The sequence below is a fragment of the Stegodyphus dumicola genome, chromosome 9, assembly GCF_044657685.1.
Source record: "Stegodyphus dumicola isolate Sdum_Otavi_A_Nest chromosome 9, ASM4465768v1".
NCBI classification, from domain to species: domain Eukaryota; kingdom Metazoa; phylum Arthropoda; class Arachnida; order Araneae; family Eresidae; genus Stegodyphus; species Stegodyphus dumicola.
Genome location: NC_140776.1, coordinates 120,512,141 through 120,532,069, shown reverse-complemented (window position 1 = coordinate 120,532,069; position 19,929 = coordinate 120,512,141). Strand labels below are relative to the sequence as shown.

Here is a 19,929-nt window from a genome sequence, read left to right as displayed (position 1 = left end):
ACCATATTGCAACAAAAGTAGGTTAATTTTAATATAAAAAAATTTCTTTTTTAGTATTGTCTCTTTTAAAGTGTGTATTTTTAGTAAAAGTTTTTTCATGATTCTGGTTTACTTTTTATGAGAAATAAAATCAAGTGCAGTTCAAAATAAAATTATTTCCTTTTTTGATGTAGCAAGTAAGTTCGTATTTTATTTTTTCTTTTATAAGAAAGGCATAAACTTTGTTTTCTATAACGTGTACTTTTTATTAGATATTTTAAATAAGCAGGTTTTTAATGGCAGTCTTTTCTTATTTTTTTCTAAATAACATTTATATTTCTGTAGTATGCACATCTTTTAAATGAAAGCCGTATCATGTCCTTCTTTTCGTACTTTGGCTAGATAGCATTTCCCCATTTGTCATTTGATAGAATGCCTAGGTATTGCATACTCTGCATATTAAAAGTATGCAACATATTCTGATATAGTTCTGATAGTATGCAACATATTCTGATAGTTCACGTTTCATACATTGCGGGTAATACATACATACTTTCAACATAATTTTCCCTGTATAGTTGAGCCTCTGATAACGAATGCTTCTCATCACGAACAGTTCGGCTCACGAACAAATTATTTGAACAAAAATCGTCTCGGTTGACGAGCGGTGTCTCGAGTTACGAACAGTCAAGTCGACAATAAATGATTTTTAAAAGTGTTTGTGGTAACATATGTTGCAGAATTACACTCGGAGTCTTCTAGAAACATCATTTAAATTTTTTCCGTTGCTTAACTTTCATAAACGAAAATTGGTAGAAAGAAGACCATGAATTCGGAAAAAATTATTCGGAGACTCGGTTGCAGAGTGATATTTTGAGAGATTTGACGAGTAGGATGTTTATTGCTATCTAAGATATTATGTTTATAGGCAAAACTTTAGGCTTGAAAGTTAATAATTAAAATGGAGAGAAGTTATTAGAGAATTCATGTGCGTTTTAATATATACAGTGATTCTCTTTCTTGGCTACAATTATTGAAGAAAATTAGTGTTTCAGAGGAACTTGCTCTTGAAATTTGGATTATCATTAAGACCTTCATATCGATATTCATTTTACTTATCTTTATTGAAATTTTGAAAATGAGAGGGTTGTTGATAGCCATGAAACTTCAACATTGATGTAAATATTCGTGTTTCAGTTTCAACGCGTTTATAGAAATCAGTGGAACAGAGAATATCTGGCGCCACCCAAAGCACGATGGATACAAAGGTTTTTTTTTCCTACTGTTTTTTCACAGAAGGAAAGTTAATCAGTTTTCGACAGATTTTAAATTAAGTGAATTTCTATCAGAACATGGCAATTTTAAGAACTATTTACAGCAATTTGGACTTGCTTGAGTAGCTTTGTGCAGGTTCAGTAGCGGCAATGAAGATGTTAAACACATTCATTTTTAGTGTATTTATCATTTTCAGCAGAGGAAGGTATTTCAGGTCATTTTAAAGCACATTGTCTGTCTGTCTTGGCCACCAAATGTTTCTGAACTTTTATGGACTAAAGAGACAATTTATGCTTTTCGGAAATACTACATTCTCAGTTTAGATTATTGAAGTTTTTTATCTGATTACTATATTTTTATAAATTTTTTCTGTTATTTAATTTTAAAAAAAATTCTTTCCTCCTTTTTAATGCTATTGTACATTTGTTTATTTGTTTTATCAGTGCTATAATTTAATTGTGTAAGCTCCGTAGTGAATTTTGTGGAACACGAGGAGCTGGAATTAGAATTGACAATTAAAAGAAAGAAATGGCAGTTTCAGAAGCAGCAGCGGAAAGCAACTGTAGAAGAATGATGATCTCTGATCTGTGAAATTTATGCAAACTGCGAAGTTTTCACGTAAAGATAATCACTCCGATAAAGCAGTAACAGACTTCAGCATATGTATTTTCAGTGATACTGCCATGTCTCACTGTAGAAACATTTTAAAATGCGGCTAGTAACAAATCACATGGAACAAATTTTGGATGAAACAGAGGCACAGTGAGTCTCTAAGTCTCCATTCAGGCGAATTCTTTTAATACGCCGATCTTCGTTGGTTAGAAACCAGATCTTGCTGTATCACAAAACTTGGTTTAAGAATTTTGCTTAAATGTTCGTAATGTTCGACTTTATGCCAGCTTGGTGTAGAAATGACCAATCACAACAAAGTAAATACGAACTGACATTCGGTTGATGGCTTCGCTCCAGTTGCACATTTACACGTGCGCTGCCTAACCTTCCTTGACTAGTTATACGGCTTAAACCGTGTTACACAAGTGTGAACAAACTTAATGACTTTTACACCTTAAGCCACAAAGCCTTTATTTGAATGAAGCCTAATGGAGTCGCATGATTCTTAAAAAAAAAAAAAAGAGAGAGAGAGAGAGAGAGAGAGAGAAGAAAAGAAATGAAGCAAAAGTCTCCAGAAAGACTGTCACTTTGTAAGAAAGTGACTTCAGAACCAAGTAATAACATCTCATCCCTTTCTTTTCCTTATCACTTTGTACTTTGACTCGCCTTTGTGCAGGTACAATAAAGTTAATTTGTCGTCTATTTTATCTGCTTAATATTGTGTTTATCTTTTCTCTCTTAGAATAAATAATTTCAGTTGGTTTTGTTCTATGAACTTTCTGTGAACTTCTTTTCCTTGTCAACGTATCTTCATTATCAGTTTATGCTTTTGGCTCTCCTTCGTACAGGTATAATAAAGTTAAATTAAATTTTTGACTGTTTTATCTGCTTATCTTTTTTTTTATATCTTTTTCTTTTTTTTTTCTCTTTTAATGGTTTCCATTGGTTTTCTTTTATGAATTTTTTCCCAAGTTTAACTAAGTTCCGTTTCCAGAGTTAATATAGTTTATGAACTTTTACAGCAGACTGTTTTCACCTGCTCTGTGTCACGTGATACGTAGTAAATAATTGTGACCCATTAACCGAACTTTAGCACCTGCTGTGAGCCATGCGATCAGATGTAAAATTCATTTGTACAGATTACACCAAAGATGTAGCCAGCAAGTTGAATACTTTTATATTTATTTGTGTAGTTTTCGTAAAATGTATTCGTGATGCCTCATATCTTCATTATGGCTCTGATATACTTTTTTTCTTCATTTTATAACTAGAAGTGTGCTATTCTTTTGCAAAGTTTGCATAAGTTACCATTTGCGGTCCAAGAACGGATAAATACACTTTGCATTAATTCTTGCGAAAAAATTAGTTTCGGCTTACGAACAATTCGGATAATGAATGATCTCAGGAACGAATTGCATTCGTGAACCGAGGTTTCACTGTAGTTTTCATTTTCTACCCCACATCTTGAAAACGTCGGATGCCACGTGACCGGTTTGGGTGCTACACTGACTACCAATAAGTATTTGGACACCTATGCAAATGACGGTATCTGCGGTCCTAAGGTACGTCACGGAATCCGCCGTTATATATCGTGTAGGAAACAGCATCGGCTTTAATCGCATGCAAGATGCCTCGCAGTTCGGAGCTCTCTGATTTCTAGAAAGGTATAATTATCGGGTATCACAAATGTGGCCGATCCTTAAAGGACATATCTAGCGATCTGAAGTACCCAAAATCGACAGTGGCCTATGTGATTAAGAGGTGGAAGGTGAGAGGTGACTGTCGGAATGTGCTCCGAGTCGGCCGACCAACGAAACTGGGAGATAGAGACCGACGAGTGCTGTCCAGAGAAATTCGGAAGAACCACATCCAACCGATGGCCCTCATCCACGAGGAGTTTCAACAGGCATCCAGGAGTATTGTTTCAAAGAATACCATCCGTAAGGAAGCGCATCTGCTTGGTTTTCATGGTCGTGCTGCTGCCCATAAGCCTTTGATTCACAAAGTCCAACCGCGCTGCTCGGTTAATGTGGTGCAAAGCACATCGAAATTGGACCGTAGATCAGTGGAAACGGGTTCTTTGGAGTGACGAATCAAGGTTCACCCTTTACCTTTCGGATGGCAGGGTCTGGCGTCTACCTGGAGAACGTCTCCTGCCAGAATGCATTGTGCCCACAGTCAAGTTCGGCGGAGGTGGAATTATGGTCTGGGGGTGTTTCTCCTGGTATGGGCTGGGACCCTTGGTCCTCATTCATTGTAAGCTCAACTCCGAAGCCTACTGCACTATTTTGGATGACAATGTGCTGCCTACGTTGTGGCAGTTTTACGGGTTGGACCCCTGTTACTTTCAGGATGACAATGCCAGTTGTCATGTTTCGACGGTAACCAAGGCTTGGTATGGCGCCAATGGAGTTCATCGAATCGACTGGCCTGTCCAGAGTCCAGATCTGAACCCTATCGAGAACCTCTGGGACGAGTTGCATCGCCAAATTCAGGGGTGCACTACCCGTGCAAAATCAGTGAAGGAACTTCTATGTCTTCTACAGGCCGAGTGGAAGAAAATACCACTAGCTGTCATACAAAGACTTCTGGAAAGTATGCCCCGGAGGGTCCACGCTGTAATTACCTCTCGTGGAGGCTCTACCAACTATTGGTTTTGAATAAAGTTAGTTTTTCTTTTCTATCACAGGTGTCCAAATACTTATTGGTAGTCAGTGTATAAATATTTTTTAAATGGTTCTTTTCAGAGTGCATTTATGTTGTTAAATACTTTGTAAATGTTATTTGAAATATGTGTTCCTAGTTCACACTCTCACGTTCATACAGCTAGTTTAAACTAGAAGTTATCTACGGGGTCGGTGTAATCAGAAAAATTTTAAAGACGATCAGTGTTGACCAAGTGGTCGATAGCCGAATATGCACCCGGAAATGATGGCTATAATAATGACCCTATTAATTGCAAACTTTTTTAATAAAATTGATCATTATTTGTTTATTGATACATAAAGCTATATCACCTAGTACGGAAGACATTATATAAAATAAATTTAACGCAAAGCACACACAAATCACTTAATATATTTTTTTAATTAATAGCATTTTAAAAATTCTGACTTCCTTGCACGCTTATAAAACATTTCTGCTACACTTCATTTAAACTTATTTTCTCGAATTATTCCAATTTAATAAGGCAAATTGAAAATTACGAGAAAAATTGCAGATTTTGAAGTTAAATATCCCGTCAGTTTTTGTGGTATGGGAGTCAAATTTATCGTATTTTTATTTTTTCATAACGAGTATGAGATTTTTCTCAGATATAAGAACCGGTACACCGCATTATTAATTTTAAGTTAGATTTGTTTAAAATTGTTCGTTATTTGTTCAAAATATTTTTTTTTTAATTTGAAATTACATAAGCATGAATATTTTCGTCCATTAATGGCTTCTATAATTACACTGATTGGCATTAAAATGGCAACACCATTAAGGAAAGCAAATGCAAAAATGATATTTATTACATGTAAACAGTATGGTATGAAGACAAAATGGTTAAATTTGTAAGCAGTTTGGAAGTTTACAGGGGTGAGAAGTTAATAGAAACAACCCTTGTCCGGTTAGGCATGAAGTTTAACTGGGCTTGGATGACAGAAACGGACAACTCTTTCCATGCTGCTTCAAGTTTATGCCACACTTCATCAACCGTATTATCTGGAGAGGGGTGGTGAGCCAGTCTCTCAGCGACCCATGATCGAATATTTTCAATGGGTGATAGATCTGGAAACCGTACAGGCCAGAGCAGCAATCGGACACCCTGAGTATCGAGGAAGGTCAGAACACGGCGTGCAACATCTGATCTTGCATTATCTTGTTAGAACATGGCGTTTGGCACGCTTGGAAATGGGGCACAACAACTGATATAAGATGTCAGAATAAACGTACCGATCTGCGTTCAAATTACAGTCTATCCGAAGTAAAGATTTCCGTGTTGTGCACCCAATAGCTGTCCAAACCATCACACCAGTGCAGGACCCCTATGCCGATATCGAATGCAAGCAGGCGACGAGCGGTCTCTTTGGATCCTCCAGACACGTATACAGCCATCAAAATGCTGCACGCAGAACCGGGAATCGTCTGAAAAGACGGCATTGTGCCACCCCTGTTCCTGGTTTTATCGTTCGGCGCACCAGAGCCGTTTTTCTCTCTCTATGCTGCATTGTCAAGGAAAGCCGAAGGAATGGTCGTCGCCGTGCTGATGGTCCACGCTGCTACAAACGTCGACGCACCGTACGAGCGGATACTGGGCGTGCTGCAAACATGCCTCTTTCCTGACTAATGGTCCGTGATGTGGTTATACGGATTTGCAGAGCTGAACTCGCAATATGTCTGTTCTCTCGGGCGATATTCATTGGAGGGCATTGAGATGGCGCATTCTGTTTAGTATGAGCATAAGCAACCCATTGATTTCCTATCACATGATTGATATCACGGAGCAAAAACCCACATTCTCGATAGGCAACGATCTATCGAATTTCGAAATTTGCCGGTAAGCATTTCCTCTTCTTATTCGATGCTTTACACGATATTCTGAGCCAAGTCCAGCCTTACAAAGCGCTTTCCGAATAAGAAATTGACTATAAAACTTTTTATTTTTTTTAATGCAGTGCTTCAGATTTTGTTTCTCCCTCCTGTCCTGTTTAAAATACGCTGAAATACAAATCATTTGCATATCCTAACCTCTTCTTCCTTTCATGTGATTTTGACGTTCGTCAGATCATTCCTTCCTGGTGTTGCAATTTTAATGGCCAGCAGTGTAGAAGTATATAACTACGACCAGCGATTGCAAATATAAAACGGACGGGTAAGGGGTTGTCTATTTAAATATATATAGGTTTGGAACTGCCGATTGCGATAAAAGAGGGAGGTGTACAACTGGATGTTATAGCAGTCCCGTATGAAACATTTCAATGCTGTACGGCTAATGTGAGATACATATGTAATTACGTGCGTAAAGAAGTTACGAAAAAAATTCCATTTTAAAATATTTCGTTTTGGAATAAAGATTCTTTTATACTGTCCGTAGGATTCAAGAACGTCAAAATGGATATTTTCGTTGAAGTCTGACACCTGAAATGTTTTGCGATTACAATAATTCGTACAAGGAAATAAAAAGCATGTGGTAGAACCTGTCTCAAAACAAAACGATAACTATCTCCCTAATAAATACGTAGTAAGATTTTCGTATAGATAAAAGGCCGATGCCAAAAGCACCGGGCAGCAGAATTTAGGGACGGTGAAATTATTTTGAATTTAGTAGCCCAACTTAATAGCAAAATTTAGAGATATACAAAATATTTAGGACACTTGTTTTCTATAATGGCCTTGGGGAGCGAAAACGGCTTGGCGCAATTTGGGCCTAAGATCGTGTGATTTGTTGCCGGATAATGTAAACATTCACGAAAAAGGAATTTACTACTGCAGACAATAATTCACTCAGTAGTTACACAGTATATGTTTAATATGTACATATAGAAGAAATTTAGCATTTTACGCAGTTTTGACAAAGTTTATTTATAATAGACACAAAATAAGTCAACATTTATTTAACATATACATTAATTATGTGAAGTCCCATTTCGGGGTTTTCTAACTCAAGCTTTCTGGAGATGAGAGCAAAAATTCAGGCTTGTTCCCTCTTCTGCAGATGTTCTGGAAGGAAACATAAAAAACCTGCTAATTCAGCCGTTGTTTCTCCTTTCATTTCAGGTTTCATTATAGTTTGTGGAAAGAAATTGGAGGTAAAATCCGTGTATTTTAAGTTACTCCGGAATAAGAGCGAAAGAAGGAAAACCGAAAACAGGAGGCCTTTTTTAGGTTCATAAAGAACAATTATTTCAGCCGGAAAAGAAGACATATATCTTGTCTTTATGCTACCATATAGTAACTCCATTCGGCAAATGTCTGTAAAAATCCATTTTCTTATACATGGCATAAAATTTCCTTCTACGATCAAAGTCAGATTTTTAAAAATTTGCAAAAATAATGTATAAGAAAATAGCAAATAATGTATAAGAAAATAGTCTGTGATAGCAATATTACAGACAATTTTCTCAGAGCATTGCATTTTTAATACAGATTTAATGATAATCAAATCCTCAAAAATTTTCATTTTTGTTTTCAGTGTTGCAGTTTTCTCTTTCAGTTTTTCAGTTTTCAAGATGTAGAATTCTCCAAATATTTTAGCCGCGATTCTTCTTTAAAAGTCATACTGATCATCCTGCAAGATAATAATAATACAATATTGAATTGTAATCAAATTTTATAACCTTTTGTTTTATGTATTAGGGGTAATCACTTTTGCCATTATTGGTTTATTTAAGCTCTCCATACACCAAGTTTAAAGGCTTAATTGTGACGTTATTTTATACTTATTTCACAGTCACTTGACCTGCTGCACTTTCGGATTAAATATTGACAAAAGGCTGAAATGGTACGATTTTTAAAAAAGGCCTCAACTGGGAGAGTCTGAAATGGGGCATAACCCATTATCATATTTGATACAATTAATATAATTAATTTATTTAAAATAACAATCTATATAAACACACTGAAAAATTGTATTTATTTCTGAACTTACCGGAAGATTCTATTCATTTTTTTATTTAATACAATTTCAGCAGCATTTAATTATAAAAACCTTAATAAACATACTGGAAAATAAAATTTTTTCGGACTCTATCTGGTGGTCATGATTCACCAATAGTTACTAATGCTTCAGACATCAACTATAGCTTCTTTTTACTTTGATGGAAGATTGAAAGTAGTAAGCATAATGAATAGTTTGCAGTGAAAAACCGCTATATGCATAAAAAATGCCAAAGAAACAAAGTAATATTCAATACACGTACCACAACTGACTACGGAATCATAGAATCATATAGTATATATACTCATAGGACATATGGAATTGCCATTTCTTTCAGCAAAAATGAAAGCAAGTACTTCATTATTTTGAGCAAAGTATACGATGCATTGCCATACATTTTTCAGTTTGATGTGATATGGAACCCACTTAAAAATTTCGAGAGAAAAGTAAACTAATTCTCTTTCATTATATCAGCAACAATGGCACGCAGCCATTGTTGCTGATATCACTATTGCCATTGATGCTGATTTCAGCACTGTTGCCACTCGGAGAAATGAGGGAGAAAATGAGCATTTTAAGCGTTTTTAATTAATATCTCTGATTTTAGCTATTTTTTTGGTTGGGGGGTGGACATCGATCTTTTACAGGGCCGAGAAAACAACTGTAGAAAGTTTGATGACGATAGCTGTAGTTAGTGACTGAGTTATTAGCGAATAACACACAGACTTTCTTCTTTATATATATAGATAGATAGATATATATTGTTACGAAATGTACAGGCGCGGTAAGATGGTTTCCCCGCAGAGCAGTTTTAGGGTTGCCATAAAATGGCAAGGTAAAGCAGGGTTGCCACATTTGGCAAAAAATCACCCATTTCGCGACATTTGGCAATATACCATGGACGGATGGAGAACCTTCTGGAACGAATTCTTACCGGTTTAGCCCAGAATGTTCTCGAACATAAGCCGAAAGCTATATAAACCCTGCTGGTCCGCAGTCAGTTAGTGTGTGCCTCGTCTAGCGAGCTGATAGTCAGTCATTGAGGCAGTATCTCGAAGTCTAGCGTCGAGTTGGTCGTCGAGTGCATCGAGAGAGTCTTTTAGTGTATTGCGAATTAGTGCATCGTCGAATTTTGTGTTAGACTGTGCTGAGTCGAAAGTTATACTCTTGTGTATCGTCGAGTGCATCGCGAGTTGTAGCGTGGAGAGTTCCGAGAACGACCAAGCAGAGTCGGGAGATGTACTCTGGTGCTTTGCAGTGAAGCTATCTCCACCGTTATTGCCTAACAGTGTGAAGGCTGTGTCGCTGAACGTGTCAGCGTGTTTGTAATAGTTCAACGACTGTAAAAGTGATTTTGGAGCTATCTGATTAATATTGGTAAATAAAGTGTGTTTCGATACTTCATCAAGTGTCGTCGTTATTCACTCCAAATCTACGAACCCCGTACGAACGTGAAGGAAGAAAAAAAAAAAAAAAGGTAACAATATTATTAAAAACATGAATGTTTTCGCACACTTAATTTTGCTATTATATATGTAATTTAATTATACATTATAATAAATAATTGTTATTGTGTAACAATTTTTATTATAATAATTTAATTGCTGTATTTTATTGTACATTATATTATAAGGTATTCTTCTAATATTATCATAACTGATTAGAATAATTTAACGATAGGAAGTAATTATTTTAATTAATAATTATTACATATATTTTTTAACTTTGATCTTAAATGTATGTATAATATTACATTCTAAAAAAAGAAATTTCTTAATAATAATTATACAATAAAAGATGATAATTATAGTTATTTAATTATTGCGTAGTATCTTCGGAGGCACCATCGTATAACATCAGGTAATGCTCATTGAGCTGAAAGTAAGTTCCTGTTATGTTCTGTGATAAATAATCATGACATTTCTTTTTCATTTTTATGCTAAATTCTATATATGTTATTCTTCATATTGGCTATAAAAAACACGAAATTTATTTTAGAAAAAGAATGAAAAATATACTTATAATATTGATAAATGTCACTTTACAATACTAGAAATGTTACGATTACAATATTGGCAAATGTCATGTGATCAGTTACGTTCTGGATATACCAAATACGGCAGTAAACTTCCTCTTTCCGACGGAGAGAGGACACTCTTCTGACACTTCGTTCCGCATCTCGTAATTAACAGCCCTTCTAGAGGATTCCAAGTGTTTCGGCAGAATGCCAGGCAAGGTTGCGCTCTGTCAAACTACGCAATTATACATGGAGGTAGGAAGTTAGTCCTTTCTTACCTCCATGCAATTATACAACTACGAAAAACCAGTTAGATCGTTAACGGTTTGTTTCTCACACATGCGATAACCGTTCGTCTGAGCCAATGCAGAAATGCTCCTAATTAACATTTTCGCCAGGCAATAACAGACGGCAAGTATAATTTTTAGAATAAGCGGCAAAATTTTTTAGATTTCAGCGATGTATTTGCACTGAGTCTGCAACTGGCGGTAAAATGTTTAGCATCTGGCCTAGCAGAGTCTTTCTAAATGGCATAAAAGGCTATATAAATTTGAAAATTTCGTGGGGGCTTGATACGTCTATTGAAGAACATTGATCTAAAGTTAAAACACTTTATCATCATAGAAACTGTACGCTTCCATTGCTTATTCTGCTAAAGTAAGCACAGTTTATATATTGTTTAAGGTAATATTGCTTTTTCTTTTTGTGAACTGCAAGTTGATAATATTTATAAACTACTTTTTTTTCTTTTCAGAAACAAGCATCAGGCAACACAATTTCGTCACGTAAGTACATTACTTTTTTTGTTTCATAATTTCGTTGCTATAGTATGTTACTTCAGAATGGGCACTTCGCGATCATTTCTTTATCCCAGTCCGTGATTCAACCATGCCAACGACTGCTGCGAATAAAAGATCGAATCTTCTATTTTGTTAAAATCTCTTAATTTCCTCTGTGCGGATGATGAGGACGCACGTTACTATCGTAAATCAGAGGATGATCGGTGCGACCTTGAAGTGCCCATTTAAAGTAGCATGCATGGTAACATGAATGACATAAAGCTACTGACTACACTGCTTTTAGATGGTGCTTCTCGGTTTGTGGAATTTATGCTGTTTTAAATTATACCTTATCCAACGAGGCCTAGGCCTCGGGCATCTTATTTAAGTGGCAGCCGAATCATCTTATAATTTTCTTTATCTTTACCTTATAAACACGAGGAAAGTGGGCACTAAAGGATCTATCTCTAAGAATGCTCGCACTCAGTTGATCTCAAAAAGTCAAAGGGGAAAACCTTTACCCTCTAATACTCCCGCAACGTAAAACAGAGACCAAATTTTCCCCTTTTTGCATGCAGTGCACTCATCTCATTGGATGAAAGTTCATTCTTTATCATTTAATTTGGCGCAATTTATTGTTCCGTTTTAGGCATTAAGTTTAAGGTTTTTGGCTGAATCGTTGTGTACAGTGAAATTTTTTATTCATTTCATGAGTTGACTTATTTTGTTAACTTGATTGGTCATTGTCCCATAGACTTTGATTATAAAACAAAACTATAAAATTATGGATCCGCTTTCGTTTAATTTTCATTCAATATTATTTATTTTTTATTTAATCTTCGTATAATTTCATCGCATAGTTTCAGAATGTATATACAACTTGAAAGCTGGAATTTTTCTATGCTTTTTAATCCTCCCATTCTTATTCCGATATAAGTTTCACGCGTTCGCTTATTTGATTCGTTAGGTTAGGTTATGGATAATTGCAGGAGAGACCTATTAGTTACCCTGAGTTAGTAAGGCCTGTTACACTAGTTATCCATATTAAGAACGCTTTCCTGTGGCCCACGGTGCTGTTCCGGTGCTGAGTAGCCACTGTTAGCTTATGCAACCGACACTGTCAAGGACGGTTCTATATCTCCCATTTTACTGGGCCGATTGACGAAATTCAAATTGCGTTTCCCATTTGTCGAAAGCGCGACTTAGGATATATATCTAGCATTGCTGTAACATAGGTGTCTTGACACAAAATTCGACTTTTCTGAAATAACATATAATGTTTTTCCGTATTTCGATTCTACGACTCAAATTATGCCTAGATATTAAATTTTGTAATTTTTGGTAAGAAATGTATGGAGAAATTTAAAAATTTATCTTGGCGAATGTTTTTTTCAATTTGAGCCCAAAATAATTCACTTGGCGAATTTCTTAATTTATAGCAACCTATTTTCCTTTCTCTTTTTTTTTTCCCATTGTCCACGAGCGCGGAAAAAACGTCGTTATCGCTTATAATATAATAAATATGCCAAATTTCAAAACATCCCAAAATGTCAATTTTGCAGATTTGCTTAGAAATATGTCTGCTTTAAGATGATGGCAAAAATTTTATAGGTTAAAATTCAAAATGTTTTTCGAAAAATTTATAAAAATTATTTAAAAATGCAAATTTTAAAAATAAATCATATAAAATGGGCAAATTTTATTTGGAATAAACCTAAATGTTTAAATATGAAAGGAAGAATCGAATATGTTTAATAAAAACCGAGATATTAATAAATATATATCAAATTCAATTAACAATAAGGAGGTAAAATTTTGAGAGCTAATTTTTTAAAACTACTCGTGCGATTTTCATAAAACTTGACACTTTGGCGTAATTTGAACCGTAGAATCGAAATATGGAAAAACAAATTGGATGTTGTTTCATAAAATGTCCGATTTTGTGTCAAAATACCTATATTAGAACAATGCTATGTATAAATCTAATACATGTCCTAAGTCGCGCTTTCGAGACATGAAAAACGCAATTTGAATTTCGTCAATCGGCCCAGTATAACGGGAGATATAGGAAACTGTCCCATTTATTTTTTTACGCAGGGTACTTAATTCCTCTTCATTGCATATTCACATATGGATCCCATTGGGATTGCATTTATGTTTAAGTTGAGCCAGTTATGTATTTTAAACGATGGAATCAAGTTTTCAAATTTGTTCAGATACGTTGTATTACACACTTTGGCTATTGTTGAGATATTTTTGAGTATTTGTGATTTACTCATATTGCTTCGTTGACTTACTGCTGTACGTAGGTGCTTTATACCATTTCAATGGAGACTGGGCATGATCTGATGTGCTTTGATTATTTGTTGTGACCATTTTCAGCTAGAAATTCGAATAATAATCATTAGGAACATAACATATTGATTTGGATGGAATTGCTCTGTGTTATACACGTCTAGAGCCCTTGATGCCTTGTTTATTATAAAAATAAACATAACTGAATGAGCTTTATTTTTCTGTTCGATGTTCAACGACCCCCCGATGCTGAACTTGTATCGTCAATTTATTCAAATGGAGATTATAACTATTATAGTCTGGCTTGTGTGCAAAGTTAAGAAAATTAGCACATTACGTTTAATTTTTGAAAAACTAATGGACAGGTTTTAATAAAATTTGACATGAATATACATTTATAACAGACAAAGAGATGTGCTATTCAAAAGTCATTCTATCTATGCACGATTATCAGTAAAGCTCCTAATGCAGGGATGTCCAAAACTCACGCTGTGATATCGAACTAATAATGAGTCTGATATGGGGTGTGGTCCCCTTTCACAGTCTGACAGCTTGCATACTGGACTGAAGGCAGTGGAAGAGTAGGCAGTTTTCAACTCCGGGATGGTTTTCAGAGGCGAATGGCGAGACGAAATTGCTCTCCAAGAGCGTCCCAGATGTGCTCTGTAGGGTTAAGTTCAGGACATCTGGCTGGCCAATCCATGCGGCGAATATCCTTTCCAGGTAATGTTCGACCAACTGAGCTCTATGTGGGCGGGTTTTGTTTTCCATTAAAAGGAACCCAGGACTAATAGAGCCCCTGAAAAGTCGAACATAGGGCTCTAAGATTTCCTATATTTCATAGCAGCCATGGATGCTTCGTCAAACATATGGAGGGATGTGCAGCCGTCCAACATAATGCCTGCCGAAACCATTACGCCTCCACCACCGTAATGATCCATTTCCTGATGAGGTAGGGTCGGTATCGTGTTTTAGGCACTTTCCAGCTACAGGTACGCCGAGAATCAATATTCAGGCTAAATCTCGATTCATCTATAAAAAGCACGATACTCCACTGTAGTCTTGTCCAAGGCACATGTTGTCTGCACCACGCTAAACGCTCTCGCTTGTATGTTGCAGTCAGCGGGGCGTTATATGTTGCAGTCAGCGGGGCGTTGTATGTTGCACTCTTCTGGCGTAGAGCGCTATGTCATGTGGCCTTCGGTCCACTGTAGACCGTGAAACTTGGGTTCCAGTGGCAGCATACAGCTCACGTGAATGCTGTAAAGCTGCAGCAGTCCTGTGTCTCATAATTCTGTATCTCATAGCGTTATCCATACGTTCGGGGCCACTCATTTTATCTGATGCCTCATAAATTTTACCGAACTCTGGCGAGAAACGTGACGAATGTCGTGAAGTAGTACGAGCACAGAAATCGCCGAAAAGCCTCTCCTGCGCTGATATCCCTTCCATAATTACACTTCCGCAGACACTCATGTGTACGCTTACGTATTCGATTTTAATGAGTTCAGCTAGTGCGATTTTATAAAAATATTTTGTGTTTCGAATCAGGCATCTTGTGTTTAAATGCATTTTTATTTTAATTTTATGAATTTTGATTTTAATGAATCAGATTTAAAAAAAGAATAAAAACATTCTTAAGAATTGTGTTTATTGCTTTTAAATAATGGCTCGTATGGTATTGTAATTGGTGCTACTGGTTAAAGTTCTGGAAACGCTACTAAGCAAATAGCGAGTTATCGGTGCGTCTTGAGCAACTCACAAAATACACGAAAAGATTTAAATAGCCTTTCTATTTTATTCTCATTTTGAACATAAAGGCACAACTTCTGCTGCAGAAATTTCTACCACTTGTGGATATTTAAATTAACAGAACAGATAATTCACTTTGAACGTTGATATCGTTATACATTAAATAAACTCGCTTAGATATTTTACCGGCGCGTAGTTAAAATATCGGCTAGCGATACTGCTAATTCCAGAATATTACTTTTAAGCAGAACTGACGAAAATGTTACAACAGAATCATAACCGTCAATACGCTCAAACTGACTAATCTGAATTCTAAATTTGAAATAATTTGAGTTCTAATAAGGAACATGGAAAGAAGAAGTTATAATAAAGACTTAAATTATAGTAACCGGTTGATTAACATAATACATTTTACAAGTTTTCTACTTAATAACAGACAAATTAAGTTTAAAAATTAAATATCTTATACTTTAGTGCATGGCAACATGCTGGCGAGGACGAAATTAAAGTATTTTGTTTCGGTCAATGGCAATATATTCGTAGAAATAGCCGAGTTTATTGATTAAAAATGAAAGATAAATAAATACCTTACATTTTGCCAAATGGCAACTGTCTGTCTGGAAAGAAATAAAAATTCTTTATTTCGAACAGGGTTGTCACTGTTCACTTTTAAATCGCTCAGTTTATTAACCAAAAATTTATTAAGTTTTTACGAATCTCCAAATAAATAAAAATTCAAAATTCGGACTTCGGGGTGTCCATGTTCGAGTATATGTATTCGAAATTGGATGGCTTTAGTTGACGTCATTTTCCTACACTGCGAGGAACATAAATGGGAAGAGATGTAAGAGCTGAGGATTAATTACCTGATACGTTACCAAAACAAAGCTTATTTCAATGAAATGCTTTCAAGGTCTAAATACAGTAAAAAAAAATTCTAACCGAATGAGATGTGTATCAATTAGCCAGAGGTCATCAACCATTTACAAGCCGTTTGATAATACGTTTCTCTGTAATCTTGAATGGCTCATGAACTATCAGTTCTTTTCCCGATGTATGTTTTTGTGTGTTATTTCCTGTTTACATTTAACCGCATGTTCTTGTTAGTTTCATATTCTAGCAGCACTTGTATGCTATCTGATAAGCTGTCAGTTTGTAGTGGTGTGCGTTGTATCGAAATTGTTTTTCGATTTTGAGGATCAAATTTATAACTGCCCTTTAAATTTTCTTTTATTTATCATAAATTGATTTGCGGTAATTTACCAATATTACTGTGACTCGTGAATCTGCCACTAAATTTGAAGTTACTTAAGAATTGTTCTTTATAAGTATATTAAATCTTCCTTGAACTAGATCGTTTCTTGTTCTAAGACAATGAAGATTAAGCTTTTTGTTAATTATTTATTTACTTATGCTTTTTTTAAGTTTCCCCCAATTTAGTTATATAATAAAGGTAATACGATAAGATATATCATATTATATTATGGGTAGTTACTGCTAGTTATTGATCTTGACAAGCAATTGTTACTCATTTTGCGACTTGTCCATGCCTCTTTACAACAGTTCATGAGTTCTAAATTATTTCCATATCGTAGAGATTCTCTGTCTTGAAATATTGACACGTCTCATGCTTCTTAGGAAAAAAAGCATACAGTCAATTTCAGTTTTTCACACTCTTATCCGGTTAGTGTATTGGGGCAATACCTGTTTCCATTCTATACCGAAAGTCTCTGGTACCCCATTTACTTTTACGTGTTTGTTTGCTCCCGTGATTGTCTACCCTTCATCTATACGCCGATGATACGTTCACATATTTTTCTAAATGATACTTCGGAGCTGTAAGAAACTGTTTTGAGGCTTTGTACATGAAACCAAACGCTGTATTGCAAAAATTCACTCTGATATTCTATTTGCGTAAAGCGCTTGATTCACCATCAGATGACCTAACGCCTTCATTTGCATATCAGAAAGCATTTGATCATTTTTGTTTAAGTAATGCTATTTAGGCTTGTTTTTCGCACATTGCTTGCAAAATTGAATTAAACGGATTGGATAGTTCATAAAATATTTTTTTCCGGAAGGGCGGGGGTATGTAAAGGTAAATTGGACATGAATGAATGTTCATCGTTACCAAAATTTCTTTGAAGTAAATCTTTTCGTAAACAAAAACTACTTTAATATTGGAATAATTAAGTAATATCTATTCCTAATTAATTATCCATAGAAGTAATTAATAGTCTTTTCTGACTGAGTAATCAGCGTTTAAGGATTTAAAAGTCTAAGGAGTCTAATTTTAGTTTAAGGGTTTTAAAGATTGCATTGTATAATTATAATCGTGCCTATTACCAGTTATATGGGTCTTATATGTATTAAGTACAGTATTAGAGTGCTGTATCTGTGCTTATTTCTATTGATTAGAGATTTTTTTAATTAAATTTTCTGATTTATATTAACACTATTGTTAATAAGAAGTTGTCGAAGAATTATGAATGAAACTCCTCTTTCTCTTGAGAAAATAAGAGATTATGAAAGCATGTACATATATGTTTTCCTCTCACGAGTTCAAGCAAAAGTCGTGACGATTTTGTCGAAACTAAATCGAGAATTTGGCGCTAGAGACACGAACCTTTCCTTCGTTATCGATCGTCCATTGATCGTCGGATTAGTTGGTGGAGAAAGTGGAGATTCCACGAAATCTCGTTCATCACCAGCAAATCATCTTAAGAACAGCAAATCGGAGAAATGGCATTCTTTTAGGGAGGGATTGTAGTGCGAGAATAAGAGCTTCAGAGTAATCATTAAGATTTCTTGATATTTTTCATTTCTCGAGAGAACAAAGTTTGATCGGTATTTTTTTTAAATTCTCGAGAAATCTTGTATTGGGAAAGGTAAAGAGGAAAAAAAAATTATGAGCTTTGTATGCAAGCTGATCAATGTTCACATTTACAAATTGTCGCCATATTTTTTTTTTTATCGGGGTGATCGAAAGTCATGTCGTATTACTATGTTTTTCAAAGGTGATTTACTCCTATAAAAATAAGAATTCAATTAGTAATATATTGGCCATTCTGTTCGAGGACCTTTTTCCATCGTTCAACAAGGTTCATAATTCCGCGCTGGTATAATGACCTATCTGTAGAAGCGAAAAACTGTACCAGGTGCCGATTTATAGCCTCATCGGAATCGAATGTTTTATGATTCAAGGAATTCTGCAAAGAGAGAAACAAATGGTAATCTGAAGGTCAGGAGTGTACGGTGGGGCAGCATATCGCAACCAAGCTCCAGCAGCTTTTGCTGAGTAACCAAACACGTGTGTGGTCTTGTGTTGTCTTGGTGAAACACAACGCTTTTACAATTCACGAGTTCTGACCGCTTTTGGTTGATTACATTGTTCAATTTGTCCAATTGCTGACAGTACACGGCTGAATAAATCGCCGTCGTTAAGCTTGCGTCGCATTCTTGCCTTTGCGGAAATAAAAAAGCAAAATATAGCGAAAACCAACAGTTTTTTTCCTCCATTTTCAACTCCGTATAAAATCTATCCAACTTATTCGAATCGAACAATTTTCTGTTCATTGAATGGGTTGTGACCTTATATGGTATTTCAGTGAGGTGCGTGCGCATGTTGCAACGAACTAACGACATCTGTTAGCAAAATACGACATGACTTTCCGATAAGCCCAATATATTCGCTATACTGTAATGTAAACTAATGAAAATATCCGGATGATGAAAATATCTGGATTTGCATCGGATGTCTTCATCCCGTAAAAAAAAAATGTTATTGCTTGGAGTTGTAAAAAAGGTTCTAAGTTTTTGGTTAATTTTTTGCTCTTCTGGCATGTTTATTAGCAAAATTTATACGAACTGTCAGCACACAAAAATACTAACTCGGTGTTTGAAAATACTATAAAATGCCAAAATGTTTAGTTTAATTACATTTTACTTTGTTGCTGTGGATGGCAATAGCTTGTAAAGCAATTTAAGAATTTTATTTTGGAAAACAGATGACAAATTATTTTTACATATTTAAAATTGTGAATTTTATGATTCCAGTAATACAGTAGATAAGATGTTACATGCCTTATTAAAATTATTATTATTAAAATCTAATTTTATAATTTGCTTAAAAATGTTTCGGATGTTGATCTGCAGTATCAATAGGAAGATCAAACTGAACTTTTACTTTTGAATTTTATGAATGTTTTTTAACACCAGAGAAGATATTACTGTTGATTCTCACTTTTGCAGTGTATTATTTTCAAATCAGATGTCGATCATGTACACAGTTTAGCGGTTATAACTTATTCTTTTCTTACAGTGTTTGCATTAAATTTTTTTTTTTTTTTACTTTTTATTTTTACTTCTTATAACGCGTAAACGCTCAAATATCATGTTGTTAAATATATGTGAAATACGAAATATGTACTATACAGTACAGAGTCCGAAATACAGATGCCCATTATCCGGAATTATCTAAAATCCGAACTTCAAAACCACCAACAACGCTTTTCTCGTAGGCTTTACGCATGCACATTTGATTCCCCCCCTCCGCGCATAATAAAACATCTGGAGAG

At 35.2% G+C, this 19,929-nt stretch overlaps 1 protein-coding gene across 3 annotated transcripts in view; it reads left to right on the top strand.

Annotated features, from left to right (window-relative positions):
- LOC118205143 (5'-AMP-activated protein kinase subunit gamma-1-like) overlaps positions 1-19,929 on the top strand; it is a 552,717-nt gene that overhangs the window by 308,748 nt on the left and 224,040 nt on the right. For all 3 annotated transcript variants that reach the window (XM_085824013.1, XM_085824011.1, XM_085824014.1), the window contains one exon: positions 11,281-11,311. In XM_085824013.1, coding sequence (XP_085680139.1) covers positions 11,281-11,311 — 31 coding nt within the window. The remainder of the gene's footprint in view (positions 1-11,280; positions 11,312-19,929) is intronic.